Source organism: Ranitomeya imitator, chromosome 2 (assembly GCF_032444005.1).
Source record: "Ranitomeya imitator isolate aRanImi1 chromosome 2, aRanImi1.pri, whole genome shotgun sequence".
NCBI classification, from domain to species: Eukaryota; Metazoa; Chordata; class Amphibia; order Anura; family Dendrobatidae; genus Ranitomeya; species Ranitomeya imitator.
The window spans coordinates 372,405,113-372,421,029 of NC_091283.1; the positions used below are offsets into that span (position 1 = coordinate 372,405,113).

A 15,917-nucleotide genomic window follows, 5' to 3' on the forward strand; every position below is an offset into this window, starting at 1 on the left:
CACACACGGCTCTGCTCCGTACACCTCATACACACACGGCTCCTCTCCGTACACCTAGTACACACACGGCTCCGCTCCACACACCTCGTACACACACGGCTCCGCTCCATACACCTAGTACACACATGGCTCCGCTCCACACACGGCTCCGCTCCGTACACCTAGTACACACACGGCTCCGCTCCATGCACCTCGTACACACACGGCTCCGCTCCGTACACCTCGTACACACACGGCTCCGCTCCGTACACCTCGTACACACACGGCTCTGCTACTTCCACACTGTAAACCCCTCCTGACCCCACACATAAACTTCCCCTCATCCAGCACCATGACAACCAGCACAGCAGAGTCCTGCATACTCTGAGGCCCCTGATCATGTGACCCTGACTCCTCCCCTCCTGTGACCTCATCACAGGTCCTGTGCGCACAGAACAGCCATATATGTGGTGTGCGGCTCTGCATGTGGAGGTAGGTGCTGGAGATTCTTTATTGCTAAGAGCTATAACGCTTTCTCCCCTCTCCTCTGATAGATACATACGGCCCAACTCCGAATAACTGGAAGGCAGGAAACGCATATTGCTCCCACAGTACAGCGCCCCGGTCAGACACAGTATAATGTCCCCACAGTGCCGCCGTCCCCCCACACACAGTATAATGTTCCCACAAAGCCGCCGTCCCCCCACACACAGTATAATGTCCACACAGTGCCGCCATCCCCCCACAGTATAATGTTCCCACAGGGCCGCCATCCCCCCACACACAGTATAATGTCCCCACAGTGCCGCCATCCCCCCACACACAGTATAATGTCCCCACAGTGCCGCCATCCCCCACACACAGTGTAATGTCCCCACAGTGCCGCCATCCCCCACACACAGTGTAATGTCCCCACAGTGCCGCCATCCCCCTCCACACAGTATAATGTCCCCAGAGTGCCGCCATCCCCCCCCATACACAGTATAATGTCCCCACAGTGCCGCCATCCCCCCACAGTATAATGTTCCCACAGTGCCGCCATCCCCCCACACACAGTATAATGTCCCCACAGTGCCGCCATCCCCCCACACACAGTATAATGTCCCCACAGTGCCGCCATCCCCCCACACACAGTATAATGTTCCCACAGTGCCGCCGTCCCCCCACACACAGTATAATGTTCCCACAGTGCCGCCATCCCCCCACAGTATAATGTCTCACAGTGCCGCCATCCCCCCACACACAGTATAATGTCCCCACAGTGCCGCCATCCCCCCACACACAGTATAATGTCCACACAGTGCCGCCATCCTCCCACAGTATAATGTTCCCACAGTGCCGCCATCCCCCACACACAGTATAATGTCCACACAGTGCCGCCATCCCCCCACAGTATAATGTTCCCACAGTGCCGCCATCCCCCCACACACAGTATAATGTCCCCACAGTGCCGCCATCCCCCCACACACAGTATAATGTCCCCACAGTGCCGCCACCGCCCCACACACAGTATAATGTCCACACAGTGCCGCCATCCTTCCACAGTATAATGTCCCCACAGTGCCGCCATCCCCCCACACACAGTATAGTGTCCCCACAGTGCCGCCGCCACCCCCCCCCCCACAGTATAATGTCCCCACAGTGCTGCCATCCCCCCCCCCATACACAGTATAATGTTCCCACAGTGCCGCCATCCCCCCACACACAGTATAATGTCCCCACAGTGCCGCCATCCCCCCACACACAGTATAATGTCCCCACAGTGCCGCCATCCCCCCACACACAGTATAATGTCCCTACAGTGCCGCCATCCCCCCACACACAGTATAATGTTCCCACAGTGCCGCCGTCCCCCCACACACAGTATAATGTTCCCACAGTGCCGCCATCCCCCCACAGTATAATGTTCTCACAGTGCCGCCATCCCCCCACACACAGTATAATGTCCCCACAGTGCCGCCATCCCCCCACACACAGTATAATGTCCACACAGTGCCGCCATCCTCCCACAGTATAATGTTCCCACAGTGCCGCCATCCCCCCACACACAGTATAATGTCCACACAGTGCCGCCATCCCCCCACAGTATAATGTTCCCACAGTGCCGCCATCCCCCCACACACAGTATAATGTCCCCACAGTGCCGCCATCCCCCCACACACAGTATAATGTCCCCACAGTGCCGCCACCGCCCCACACACAGTATAATGTCCACACAGTGCCGCCATCCCTCCACAGTATAATGTCCCCACAGTGCCGCCATCCCCCCACACACAGTATAGTGTCCCCACAGTGCCGCCGCCACCCCCCCCCCCCCCACAGTATAATGTCCCCACAGTGCCTCCATACCCCCACACACAGTATAATGTCCCCACAGTGCCGCCAGCCCCCCACACACAGTATAATGTCCCCACAGTGCCGCCACCCCCCCCACAGTATAATGTCCCCACAGTGCCTCCATACCCCCACACACAGTATAATGTCCCCACAGTGCCGCCATCCCCCCACAGTATAATGTCCACACAGTGCCGCCATTCCCCCACACACAGTATAATGTCCCCACAGTGCCGCCACCCCCCCACACACAGTATAATGTCCCCACAGTGCCGCCATCCCTCCACAATATAATGTCCCCACAGTGCCGCCATCCCCCCACACACAGTATAATGTCCCCACAGTGCCGCCATCCCCCCATACACAGTATAATGTCGCCAAAGTGCTACCATCTCTCCACACAGTATAATATCTCCGATGTCACCATGGATGCATCCACGCTCGAGGCATCGGCATCTCATTGATTACATCATTGCCAGGGAAAGGGATGAGATGGACTTTAGAGTGACGAGGGCCATGTGCGGTGCAGACTGCTGGACTGACCATCACCTCATTGTGTCTAAGTGCAGGCTCTGCATCCTACCTGCGAGGATACATTAAGGGCAGAAAACGACAAAGAGGCTGAATATCTATAAGCTGCAAAATAAAAGAATTGCAAGGAAATTTGCCAGTGACCTTGATGGCAGACTGTTAACCCCTTTCTGACCTTAGACGTACTATCCCGTCAAGGTGACCTGGGCCTATCTGACCCTCGACGGGATAGTGCGTCATAGCCCGTGAGCGCGGGCGAGTGTCAGCTGCCTATCGCAGCTGACATTCAGCACTATGTTCCTGGAGCGGTCACGGACCGCCCCCGGCACATTAAGCCCCGGCACACCGAGATCAAACATGATCGCGATGTGCCGGCGGTATAGGGAAGCATCACGCAGGGAGGGGGCTCCCTGTGGGCTTCCCTGAGACCCCCGCAGCAACGCAATGTGACCGCGTTGCTGCGAGGGTCTCTTACCTCCTCCTCCTCCTCCTTGCAGGCCTGGATCCAAGATGGCCACGGCATCCGGGTCCTGCAGGGAGGTGGCTTTATTGCGCCTGCTCAGAGCAGGCGCCGGGAAGCATAGGAAAAGTGCACGTCAGATCGCTGATCTGACACAGTGCCCAGCAAAGTGTCAGATCAGCGATCTTACACTATAACATGATGCCCCCCCCGTGGGGCAATGTTATAGTGTAAAAAAAAAAAATATTTCAATGTGTAAAAAAAAATTCCAAAAGAAAAAAAATATTGTTCCTATGAATACATTTCTTTATCTAAATAAAAAAACAAAACAATAAAAGTACACACATTTAGTATCACCGCGTCCGTAACGACCCCACCTATAAAACTATATCACTAGTTAACCCCTTCAGTGAACACCGTAAAAAAAAAAACCGAGGCAAAAACAACGCTTTATTCTCGTACCGCCAAACAAAAAGTGGAATAACACGCTGTTACGGCTAGCGGAACGCACCGAGTAAAAATAGATGTTTATTATAAACTAGAGATGGCCCAAGATTCTCCCTGTGCAGAGGCAGGAACTCGACCCCTAACACACGCGATCAAAAAGACGGATATAAATAACCATGGTACCGCTGAAAACGTCATCTTGTCCCGCAAAAAACGAGCTGACATACAGCATCATCAGCGAAAAAATAAAAGTTATAGTCCTCAGAATAAAGCGATGCAAAAATAATTATTTTTTCTATAAAAGTTTTTATCGTATAAAAGCGCCAAAACAAAAAAAAAATGATATAAATGAGGTATCGCTGTAATCGACCTGACCTGAAGAATAAAACTGCTTTATCAATTTTACCAAACGCGGAACGGTATAAACGCTTCCCCCAAAAGAAATTCATGAATAGCTGGTTTTTGGTCATTCTTCCTCACAAAAATCAGAATAAAAAGCGATCAAAAAATGTCACGTGCCCGAATATGTTACCAATAAATACGTCAACTCGTCCCGCAAAAAACAAGACCTCACATGACTCTGTGGACTCAAATATGGAAAAATTATAGCTCTCAAAATGTGTGAACGCAAAAAAATATTTTTTGCAATAAAAAGCGTCTTTCAGTGTGTGACGGCTGCCAATCAAAAAAATCCGCTAAAAAACCCGCTATAAAGGTAAATCAAACCCCCCTTCATCACCCCCTTAGTTAGGGAAAAAAAATGTATTTATTTCCATTTTCCCATTAGGGCTAGGGTTAAAGTTTGGGCTAGGGTTAGGGTTGGGGCTGGGGCTACAGTTAGGGTTGGGCTAAAGTTAGGGTTAGGGTTGGGGCTAAAGTTAGGGTTTGGATTACATTTACGGTTGGGATTAGGGTTAGGGGTGTGTCTGGGTTAGAGGTGTGGTTAGGGTTACTGTTGGGATTAGGGTTAGGGGTGTGTTTGGATTAGGGTTTCAGTTATAATGGGGGGTTTCCACTGTTTAGGCACATCAGGGGCTCTCCAAACGCGACATGGCGTCCGATCTCAATTCCGGCCAATTCTGCGTTGAAAAAGTAAAACAGTGTTCCTTCCCTTCCGAGCTCTCCCGTTTGTCCAAACAGGGGTTTACCCCAATATATGGGGTATCAGCTTACTCAGGACAAATTGGACAACAACTTCTGGGGTCCAATTTATCCTGTTACCCTTGGCAAAATACAAAACTGGGGGCTAAAAAATAATTTTTATGAGGAAAAAAAAAAAGATTTTTTTATTTTCACGGCTCTGCGTTATAAACTGTAGTGAAACACTTGGGGGTTCAAAGTTCTAGTTGCCAACATGGGGTCACTTGTGAGCGGTTTCTACTGTTTAGGTACATTAGGGGCTCTGCAAACGCAATGTGACGCCTGCAGACCATTCCATCTAAGTCTGCATTCCAAATGGCGCTCCTTCCATTCCGAGCCCTCCCATGCGCCCAAACGGTGGTCCCCCCCCACATATGGGGTATCAGCGTACTCAGGACAAATTGGAAAACAACTTTTGGGGTCCAATTTCTCCTGTTACCCTCGGGAAAATAGAAAACTGGGGGCTGAAAAATAATTTTTGTGGGAAAAATTTTATTTTTTATTTTTACGGCTCTGCATTACAAACTTCTGTGAAGCCCTTGGTGGGTCAAAGTGCTCATCATACATTTAGATAAGTTCCTTAGGGGGTCTACTTTCCAAAATGGTGTCACTTGTGGGGGGTTTCAATGTTTAGGCACATCAGTGGCTCTCCAAACGCAACATGGTGTCCCATCTCAATTCCTGTCAATTTTGCATTGAAAAGTCAAACGGCGCTCCTTCCCTTCCGAGCTCTCCGATGCGCCCAAACAGTGGTTTACCCCCACATATGGGGTATTAGCGTACTGAGGACAAATTGTACAACTTTTGGGGTCCAATTTCTTCTCTTACCCTTGGGAAAATAAAAAATTGGGGAAATAAAATAATTTTTGTGAAAAAATATGATTTTTTTTATTTTTACGGTTCTGTATTATAAACTTCTGTGAAGCACTTGGTGGGTCAAAGTGCTCACCACACATCTAGATAAGTTCATTAGGGGGTCTAATTTCCAAAATGGTGTCACTTGTGGGGGGTTTCAATGTTTAGGCACATCAGTGGCTCTCCAAATGCAACATGGCGTCCCATCTCAATTCCTGTCAATTTTGCATTGAAAAGTCAAATGGCGCTCCTTCGCTTCCGAGCTCTGTCATGCGCCCAAACAGTGGTTTACCCCCACATATGGGGTATCGGTGTACTCAGGACAAATTGTACAACAACTTTCGGGGTCCATTTTCTCCTGTTACCCTTGGTAAAATTAAACAAATTGGAGCTGAAGTAAATTTTTTGTGAAAAAAAGTTAAATGTTCATTTTTATTTAAACATTCCAAAAATTCCTGTGAAATACCTGAAGGTTTAATAAACTTCTTGAATGTGGTTTTGAGCACCTTGAGGGGTGTAGTTTTTAGAATGGTGTCACACTTGGGTATTTTCTATCATATAGACCCCTCAAAATGACTTCAAATGAGATGTGGTCGCTAAAAAAAAAATGGTATTGTAAAAATGAGAAATTGCTGGTCAACTTTAACCCTTATCACTTCCCAACAAAAAAAAATTTTTGGTTCCAAAATTGTGCTGATGTAAAGTAGACATATGGGAAATGTTACTTATTAAGTATTTTGTGTGACATATCTCTGTGATTTAATTGCATAAAAATTCAAATTTGGAAAATTGCGAAATTTTCCAAATTTTCGCCAAATTTCCATTTTTTTCACAAATAAACGCAGGTAATATCAAATAAATGTTACCACTATCATGAAGTAGAATATGTCACGAGAAAACCTGGTCAGAATCACTGGGATCCGTTGAAGCGTTCCAGAGTTATAACCTCATAAAGGGACAGTGGTCAGAATTGTAAAAATTGGCCTGGTCATTTACGTGCAAACCACCCTTGGGGGTAAAGGGGTTAAATATACTGCAGGCAGAGGAGATCGGCGTTGAGGAGTAGTGGACAATTCTGAGAGATGCTGTTTATAATACTGCTCCGGAGCATCTCGGATCAGCAGCCAGAAATAATCAAGACTGGTTCGATAAAAACGACGAGGAAATATAGACACTCCTAGAAGAGAAACATCAGCGGTACAAGGTGTATCAAAATCGTTAGCTAAGAAAGGTACAGATCACGCTATGCGAGATGCAGGATAACTGGTTTAGCAAGAAGGCCGACGAAATTCAGGGCTATGCAGATACCCATGACCAGAAACGCTTCTACGATGCGCTCAAAGCTGTATTTGGACCCCAGTCATCAAGCTCTTCATCTCTGCTTAACGCAGATGGAACTAAGCTGCTGACAGAAAAGAAACAAATTCTGGAACGGTGGGCTGAGCACTTGAATAATATTCTTAATCGCCCTGCCAACATCAATGATGAGGCTATTGCTCACCTGCCCCAGGTAGAAATCAACAAGGACCTTGATGTTCTTCCAAGTGGAGATGAAGTCAGGAAAGCAGTAAAGCAACTTTCTTGTGGAAAAGCACCCGGAAATGATGTTATACCTGCTGAGATATATAAAGCTGGCGGCCCTGCTCTGATGCAAACGGTGACCAATCTATTCCAGTATATGTGGAAAAAGGAACAGGTTCCGCAACAGATGAAAGATGCCAGCATAATTCATATATACAAGAGGAAAGGTAATCGCCAATCTTGTGACAACCATCGAGGCATCTCCCTTCTGTCCACTGCAGGCAAGATATTGGCTCGCCTCTTGCTCAACCGCCTTTTACATCACCTTGAGCAAGGCCTATTACCCAAAAGCCAGTGTGGTTTCCGTGCTAAACGTTCAACAGTAGATATGGTCTTTTCAGCACGTCAACTTCAGGAAAAGTCCAGGAGCTAAGGCTTTCGACACAGTCAGTAGAGACGGCCTGTGGAAGATCATGGCAAAATTCAGCTGCCCGAGTAAGTTCATCTCAAATGTCCGGCAGTTCCATGATGGTGAAGGTTCTGAACGATGGAGACGAATCTGAGGCTTTCCCAGTAACAAATGGCATAAAACAAGGCTGTGTGCTTGCTCCAACCCGGTTCAGTATACTATTCTCTGCAATGTTAAGTGATGCCTTTAACAATTGTGAAGATGGAATCCAGGTCAGGTACAGGACTGATGGCACGCTATTCAACCCAAAATGCCTGAAGGCAGTTACGAAAGTGCATGAGACTGTTATCCGTTAATTATTTGCTGATGACTGTGCACTTAACGCTAGCATGGAACAGCAGATGCAGCATGAAATGGACTGTTTTTCGCAAGCTTGCGACAGTTTTGGTCTCGAGATTAACATTAGAAAAACCGAAGTCATGTATCAACCTCTTCCAAGAAAACTATACAAGGAGCCACGTATCACGGTGAAGTAGCAAAACCTCAAAGCAGTCGGTAACTTCACCTACTTAGGCAGCACACTTTCCCGTTAAGTACCCATAGACGCTGAGGTTAATAACAGAATTGCCAAAGCCAGTGCCGCCTTCGGGAGACTGCGTAAGAACGTCTGGGAACGAAGGGGACTCAGCCTTACCACCAAGCTGAAGGTCTATTGTGCGGTGGCCCTCACCACACTTCTCTATGCTAGCAAGACCTGGACAGTCTACAGCCGGCATGCTAAACAGCTTAATCATTTCCACATGAGTTGCCTCCGCAGACCCCTCTACATCAGGTGGCAAGACAATGTCCTGGACACGGCAATTCTGGAAAAAACTGGGCTCTGCAGCGTTTACACTCTCCTGCTGAAAGCCAAGCCAGGTGGGCTGGACACGTTAGAATGCCTGACAGACGACTACCGAAACAACTGCTGTATGGAGATCAGTGCCAAGGAAAGCGAGCAGTTGGGGGGCAGGAGAAGCGCTATAAAGACTGCCTTAAGGTGTCTCTCAAAAACCTGGAAGTCAACACCAATGAATGGGAAGAGCTTGCCCTGGATCGTCCAGGTTGGCGGGGCAGGATCACCTCAGGAGCACGTGCAGCTGAAGATAGGAAAATCTTTGGCGCAAAAAGAAAGCGCGCTGTCCGCAAGGCACAAGTAGAATCTGGTGAACTGACCACATCTGCTTCCTTATGTTAAGTAAGTATGTGGGCGAACCTTCAGGGCCCGGAATGGACTCATCAGCCACCTCCAGACCCATAACTACTAATTCTCTTCTAACCCTGAAGTCATGGTCACCTTCGATTACAAAGGACGAACATCATAATGTCACCACAGTGCCGCTATCCCCCCACACAGTATAATGTCCCCACAGTGTCGCCATCCCCCCATACACAGTATAATGTCCCCACAGTGCCGCCATCCCCCAATACACAGTATAATGTCCCCACAGTGCTGCTATCCCCCACACAGTATAATGTCCCCAAAGTGCCGCCATCCCCCCACGCATAGTATAATGTCCCCACAATGTCACCATCCTCCCACACACAATATGGGGGCCCCACAGTGCCGCCATCTTCCCCACACAGATTATACTGTCCCCACAGTGCTGCCATCCCCCACACACATTATAATGTTCCCACAGTGCTGTCATCCCCCCACACACAGTATAATGTTCCCACAGTGCCGCTCTCCCCCCACACAGTATAATGTCCCCACTCTGCCGCCATCCTCCCCACACACAGTATAATGTCCCCTCAGTTCCGCCATCCCTCCAAACACAGTATAATGTCCCCATAGTACCCACCATCCCCCCACACACGGTATTATATCCCCTCACACAGTATAATGTCCCCACTGTGCCACCATCCTCCCCACACACAGTATAATGTCCCCTCAGTTCCGCCATCCCTCCAAACACAGTATAATGTCCCCATAGTACCCGCCATCCCCCCACACACACAGTATAATATCCCCTCACACATTATAATGTCCCCACAATGCCGCCATCCCCGCACACAGAGTATAAAGTTCCCACAGTGCCGCCAACCCCCTCCACACACATTATGATACTATAAGATGCCCCCCACAGTATGGTACCACCCACCCCACCGGCTAATAAATTAATGCCCCCCTTCTCCCCATGCCTAATACAGATGACCCCAGGACACAGCACCGACCTCCTGGATCAGTTTCACAAGTCTGGAGATGTGGCCTCGGGCCGGTGCTATAGATGTGTGAGGGGCCGTTATTACCCCAGAAATAGAACTTTTTAGTTCTTTGGACAATGACGCTGTATTTAGCCTTATATTCTTAATGACACTGTTTTAGGACACCATTGTTAGGCCCCAGCTGTCATGGCGATATATTGGGGTGTGTTGGTGGGAACAGGCCTCCCCCTCTGTGCGCCTCCGATCAAATAACAAATAATCACATTTGAGAGTCCTCAGTAGTTGATGCATTTTATTGACTGAAAAGATGGAAACAAATAGCCGATATCCAGACTCCTTTGGTCTCTTCATGAGTTTACAGTATATTTGTTACCATCTTTTCAGTCTGCCATTAAAGGGTATCAACCACTGAGGACTCTCAGGTTTCATCTGCTGTATAACACGGTACAAAGATATATTTTTCCTGTGAGATAAGATGAAAGAGGCTCTATCTGTCTCTTTCTGCCTCAGATACAACATGCAAACCCATGATATTGCATCGGTGATACACTGCACTACTGTAGTACAGTGTTTTATCTCTGCCTGTCAGGGTAATTCTAATGGCCCCATACACATGAGATAACTGTTGGCGGAACGATCATTCGGCTGTTGGCTGTCTCTCCCCAACTCCCCCATACATACAAACATTCATATAGGCGGCTTATGGTAATGTAATTATTAACGGACTCTGACCCAACATGTTTATACAGCCGTAGTCAAAAATGAAGATGTCATCCTCAGCATGAAGTTATTTCTCCTGTCACGTGTAATGAATATCTCCTGCAGTATTGCTAATGCTGATTCCAGTGTTGGTAAATGGGTAAAATGGGACATGAATTACCGTTATGGAAGACTAGATAGCAGCCCGATTCTAAAGAATCGGGAGTCTAGAATCCATATATACTTTATTTATTCAAATGTAAGAATAATACAATTAATAAATAATAGTAAGAAAGAACAAAAATAATAGGCAGTATTTGGAGAAAACACCAAACAAAAGTTCAAAATTGGTGTGAAAATGTCACTGAACCACTTCACAACTAAATATATATAGTTTTGGTAAATGGTATTATCATTTTTTTGACGAAATTCGGCAGGAGCTTGAAGAGCAACGTCACTGGGCCCGCCTCCACGCAGTAGAAACTTGCTGTGAGGTAAAAATTCAAAAATCACACCAAAATGGCGGGCGGAGTGTGTCACAGTACGGCACGTTTCTGATTGGTCGCTCGCAGCAGGCGGCAACCAATCAGACACTGGACACTGTTGACGTCACTTAGCTCCGGACATTAGCTCCGGACAAAGCCACGGAAGTTGGCACAAATTGCAGGAAGTAGTATTCTAGGCAATTATATATTAGATGAGTCTATGGGAAACATATTTAGCTGAAGAGTCCAAGGAATAAACTGCTTGTTGCGTGTGTGGCCTAAACGATATAGGATTTATTAGTAGATGTAAAGAAAAAAATGACTACTGAAAAATAAAAAAATAGTAATAGTCATATTAATGATCCCCCCCCCCCCACACACACACAACTCATGGACCACCACTGCTTGGGTTCCCCACCAGTCTCTGTATTTCCTGATCAATCTTAACATGTAATCTCTACAGCTAATCCGTGGCTGACACAGTGACCAACATAGCCAGTGATTGGGAGCATAGAGGAGACGTCTTACTCAGTGTACTTATGTTTCATCTTATGAATTGTGTTCAAAATCACAGTCTAAGTAGTATTATTGCATCCAAGCTCATTCAATTGTAAACCTTAACCTTAGTGACCCAGCCAAATTTTACAATTCTGACCGCTGTCACTTTATGTGGTAATAAGTTTGGAACGTTTCAACGTATCCCACTGATTCTAAGATTGTTTTTTCATGACATACTGTACTTCATGATAGTGGTAAATTTCTTCGATATGGCTTACGTTTATGTATGAAAAAAAGGAAATTTGGCAAAAATTTGGAACATTTTGCAATTTTCAAACTTTTAATATTTGTGCCCTTAAATCATAGAGATATGTCACATAAAATAGTTCATAAATAACATTTCCCACATATGTGCTTTACATCAGCACATTTTTGGAAACATTATTTCTTTTTTTCAGGAAGTTAGAAGTGTTAAAAGTTGACCAACTTTTTCTAATTTTTCTAACAAAATTTACAGAATCATTTTTTAGGGACCACACCACATTTGAAGCGACTTTGGAAGCCTCTATGACAGAAAGTTCTCAAAAGTGACATTATTCTAAAAAATACACCCCTTAAGGTGTGTTCAACACCACATTTGAGAAGTTTATTAACCCTTCAGCTGTTTCACGAAAACTGGAGCAATTTGTAAGGAAAAAAATATTTAACTTTTTTCACAAAACTTAACTGTAGACCCAAACATTTTTTATTTTCACAAGGGTAGCAGAAGAAAATGGACCACAAAATTTGTTGTGCAATTTCTCCTGAGTATGCCGATACCTCCATGTCGCGTTTTGGAGAGCCCCTGATGTGTCTAACCAGTGCAAACCCCCCACATGAGACCCCATTTTGGAAACTACACCCGTAAAGGATTTTATCCAGTGATATAGTGAGCATTTTGAACCCACCAGTACGACACAGACGTCATTAGTGTTGAGCGCAAGTGCTTCTTACTCCCAGTCTGCATCAGGTGCTTGGGTATACACCAACTATCGTGGGTGCTTGAGTGACATGCTAAAGTCCCTCCATGCATGTTTCATGGCTGTTAGATAAACCCCCAAAAACATGCGGGGATCTGCGATACTCTGATTATTCCCGAGCACACGATGCAATCTCAAGTAGTGAGCACTTGCGCTCAACACTAGCGTCATCATTTTTTTTATATACCTTTGAAAAAATCCCAATTCTAACTCCAAGCCTAACACAACCCTAACATCTATGATAAAAATAATTCCCTTTTGTTGCCGGGTACCGGACGACAGATCTCTGCAGGCACATACGGCCTCCATGTTTTTCCAGGAAGATGACATGGAAGTCCGGGAAACGGAACAGGAGGGTCTGGAGATGGTATTGGGGGTGGTACGGGGGACCCCATTTCTCTCTTTTCTGATCTGTTAGATCATATGAGAGGAGAGAGAAATGAATTGTAAATCAGATTTTTATTTTGGGAAAACTGCGATCATGTGACAGAAGACTGTAAAGAAAAGACCATGGTCATGTTTACTGGATTCTCAGGTACCCCCTGTCGCTGGTACCCTGGAGATTTTAGTTTAACAAAAACTGACATACTGGATATACATTGAGAATATATGGTCCTAAAAATACGGGACCAGAAAATGAGAGCGCAACCGCGACTCCACAAAATATACAAAACCTACAAGCGAACAGGAGTATACTCTCATATATAAATGTAAGTAGAATGAAGCCCTGAGTCTAAAAATAATTATATCAAAAAGTGAAATTTTATTAGACAAGGCTCATTGTAAATACAGAAATGGCTAAAAGCCTAAATGCACAAAAACATGACGAGAAAACAGGGAAAAACCACATAAAAAACAACAGCTGCCTAAGGAGGTACACCCCTAAATGTTGGTGCTACGAGTGGGCATAGAAGGAATATATAGGGCATCCTACCATTAAAGGACAATTGTAAAGGGAGCCCATATATGCTAATATTACAGCCCCTACGCCCAGTGTAATCTCACTTGTGCAGCCCAGCATAACCGTAACTTATCCATGTGGGAAGGAGGAACCTAAAAAGGCAGCAGGAAGGGCCCTTCCTGCTGCCTTTTTAGGTTCCTCCTTCCCACATGGATAAGTTACGGTTATGCTGGGCTGCACAAGTGAGATTACACTGGGCGTAGGGGCTGTAATATTAGCATATATGGGCTCCCTTTACAATTGTCCTTTAATGGTAGGATGCCCTATATATTCCTTCTATGCCCACTCGTAGCACCAACATTTAGGGGTGTACCTCCTTAGGCAGCTGTTGTTTTTTATGTGGTTTTTCCCTGTTTTCTCGTCATGTTTTTGTGCATTTAGGCTTTTAGCCATTTCTGTATTTACAATGAGCCTTGTCTAATAAAATTTCACTTTTTGATATAATTATTTTTAGACTCAGGGCTTCATTCTACTTACATTTATATATGAGAGTATACTCCTGTTCGCTTGTAGGTTTTGTATACCCTGGAGATTTTCCGACACTGGGGGGCGTTATACCCTTATTTCTCAACGTTGTTAAAAAGCAGCGCTGATTAGTGATGAGCGAGTGTACTCATTGCTCGGGTTTTCCGAGCACGCTCGGGTGGTCTCCGAGTATTTATGACTGCTTGGAGATTAAGTTTTCATCGCCTCAGCAGCATGATTTACAGCTACTAGCAAGCTTGATTACATATGGGGATTACCTAGCAACCAGGAAACCTCCACATGTACTCAGCCTGGCTAATAGCTGTAAATCATTCAGCTGCCATGATGAAAACTAAATCTAACAAATACTCGTAGGTCACCCGAGCGTGCTCGGGAAAACCCGAGCAACGAGTACACTCGCTCATCACTAGCGCTGATGAATAAGTACCCTTAAATACTGCCGTTAGAAGGCATATCGGCGCTCGTTAAGGGGTTAAAGTGGCAAGTGGAAAAATACACCCCTGTTTATGATGTATATAATTCCAAGCAGAAACCAATGCATGACAGCAATACTACAGGTGTATGCCGACACAACATTGAATATGCAGGCCAGGAATGAAACAATCATTGTTCCTTATATTTGTGGTGAACAAATAGCAAAACTTAAAGCACACAAGCGCTGATACAAGTAATAGTCTGTGATAATGCTTACTGCCTTGGTGTATAGCCTGTATAAGCTGTTGGATCATTCGGCGCGTGACGTTTCACTACTTCTGGAGTACGGATGCTTGGAAGTGCGGTACTTCTCCCTTTTTCGTTTCAGAAACACTGCTATTTCCTTTGTCAGAGGGGGATGAGTTGTTGTTGCTCCATGATATTATGTAGCTCATGGCTCCACCTCATCTTGATATTAGATATAAAAGACAGTTATATAAAAATGTCCCCTCACCCTCAGAGTAGCGGTCATATACTGGCCCCCAGGTTCACCCACCCACTTCCTGGACCATTTCTCTGCCTGGCTGCCACACTTCATGTCCTTAGAACTACCAACCCTTATCCTGGAAGACTTCAACATCCCCTTTAACAGCCTCAATTCCACATCTGCATCCCAGCTTCTATCACTAACCACTTCTCTAGGCCTCTTACAGCTCTCAACCTCTGAAACACACAAAGACGGTAAAGGTACCGTCACACATAACGATATCGTTGCTTTTTGTGACGTAGCAACGTTATCGTTAACGAAATCGTTATGTGTGACAGCGACTAACGATCAGGTCCCTGCTGGGAGATCGTTGGTCGCTGGGGAAAGTCCAGCACTTTATTTTGTCGCTGGATCTCCCGCTGACATCGCTGAATCGGCGTGTGTCACGCCGATTCAGCGATGTCTTCACTGGTAACCAGGGTAAATATCGGGTTACTAAGCGCAGGTCAGCGCTTAGTAACCCGATGTTTACCCTGGTTACCGTTGTAAATGTAAAAAAACAAACACTACATACTTACATTCCAGTGTCTGGTCAGGTCCCTCGCCGTCAGCTTCCCGCACTGACTGGTGAGCGCCAGCCAGCCGTAAAGCACAGCACAGCGGTAACGTCACCGCTCAGTCAGTGCGGGAAGCTGAAGGCGAGGGGCATGACCAGACACCGGGAATGTAAGTATGTAGTGTTTTGTTTTTTTACATTTACAACGGTAACCAGGGTAAACATCGGGTTTCCCGGGGACTTCGAGATCGTTGGTCACTGGAGAGCTGTCTGTGTGACAGCTCTCCAGCGACCAAACAGCGACGCTGCAGCGATCGACATTGTTGTCGGTATCACTGCAGCGTCGCTTAGTGTGACGGTACCTTAACTGTTATGACCTGGTGGTTAGGAGCACTCGGAATGACCTGATAGTTAAACCTCATACAGGA

General features: G+C 46.2%; 1 protein-coding gene across 1 annotated transcript in view; it reads left to right on the top strand.

Moving 5' to 3' along the window:
* The first annotated feature begins 421 nt into the window (after positions 1 to 421).
* LOC138663975 (oocyte zinc finger protein XlCOF22-like) overlaps positions 422 to 15,917 on the top strand; it is a 38,898-nt gene continuing 23,402 nt past the window's right edge. The window contains exon 1 of the mRNA XM_069750371.1: positions 422 to 471. Within this exon, the coding sequence (XP_069606472.1) occupies positions 445 to 471 (27 nt within the window). The 5' untranslated portion in view covers positions 422 to 444. The remainder of the gene's footprint in view (positions 472 to 15,917) is intronic.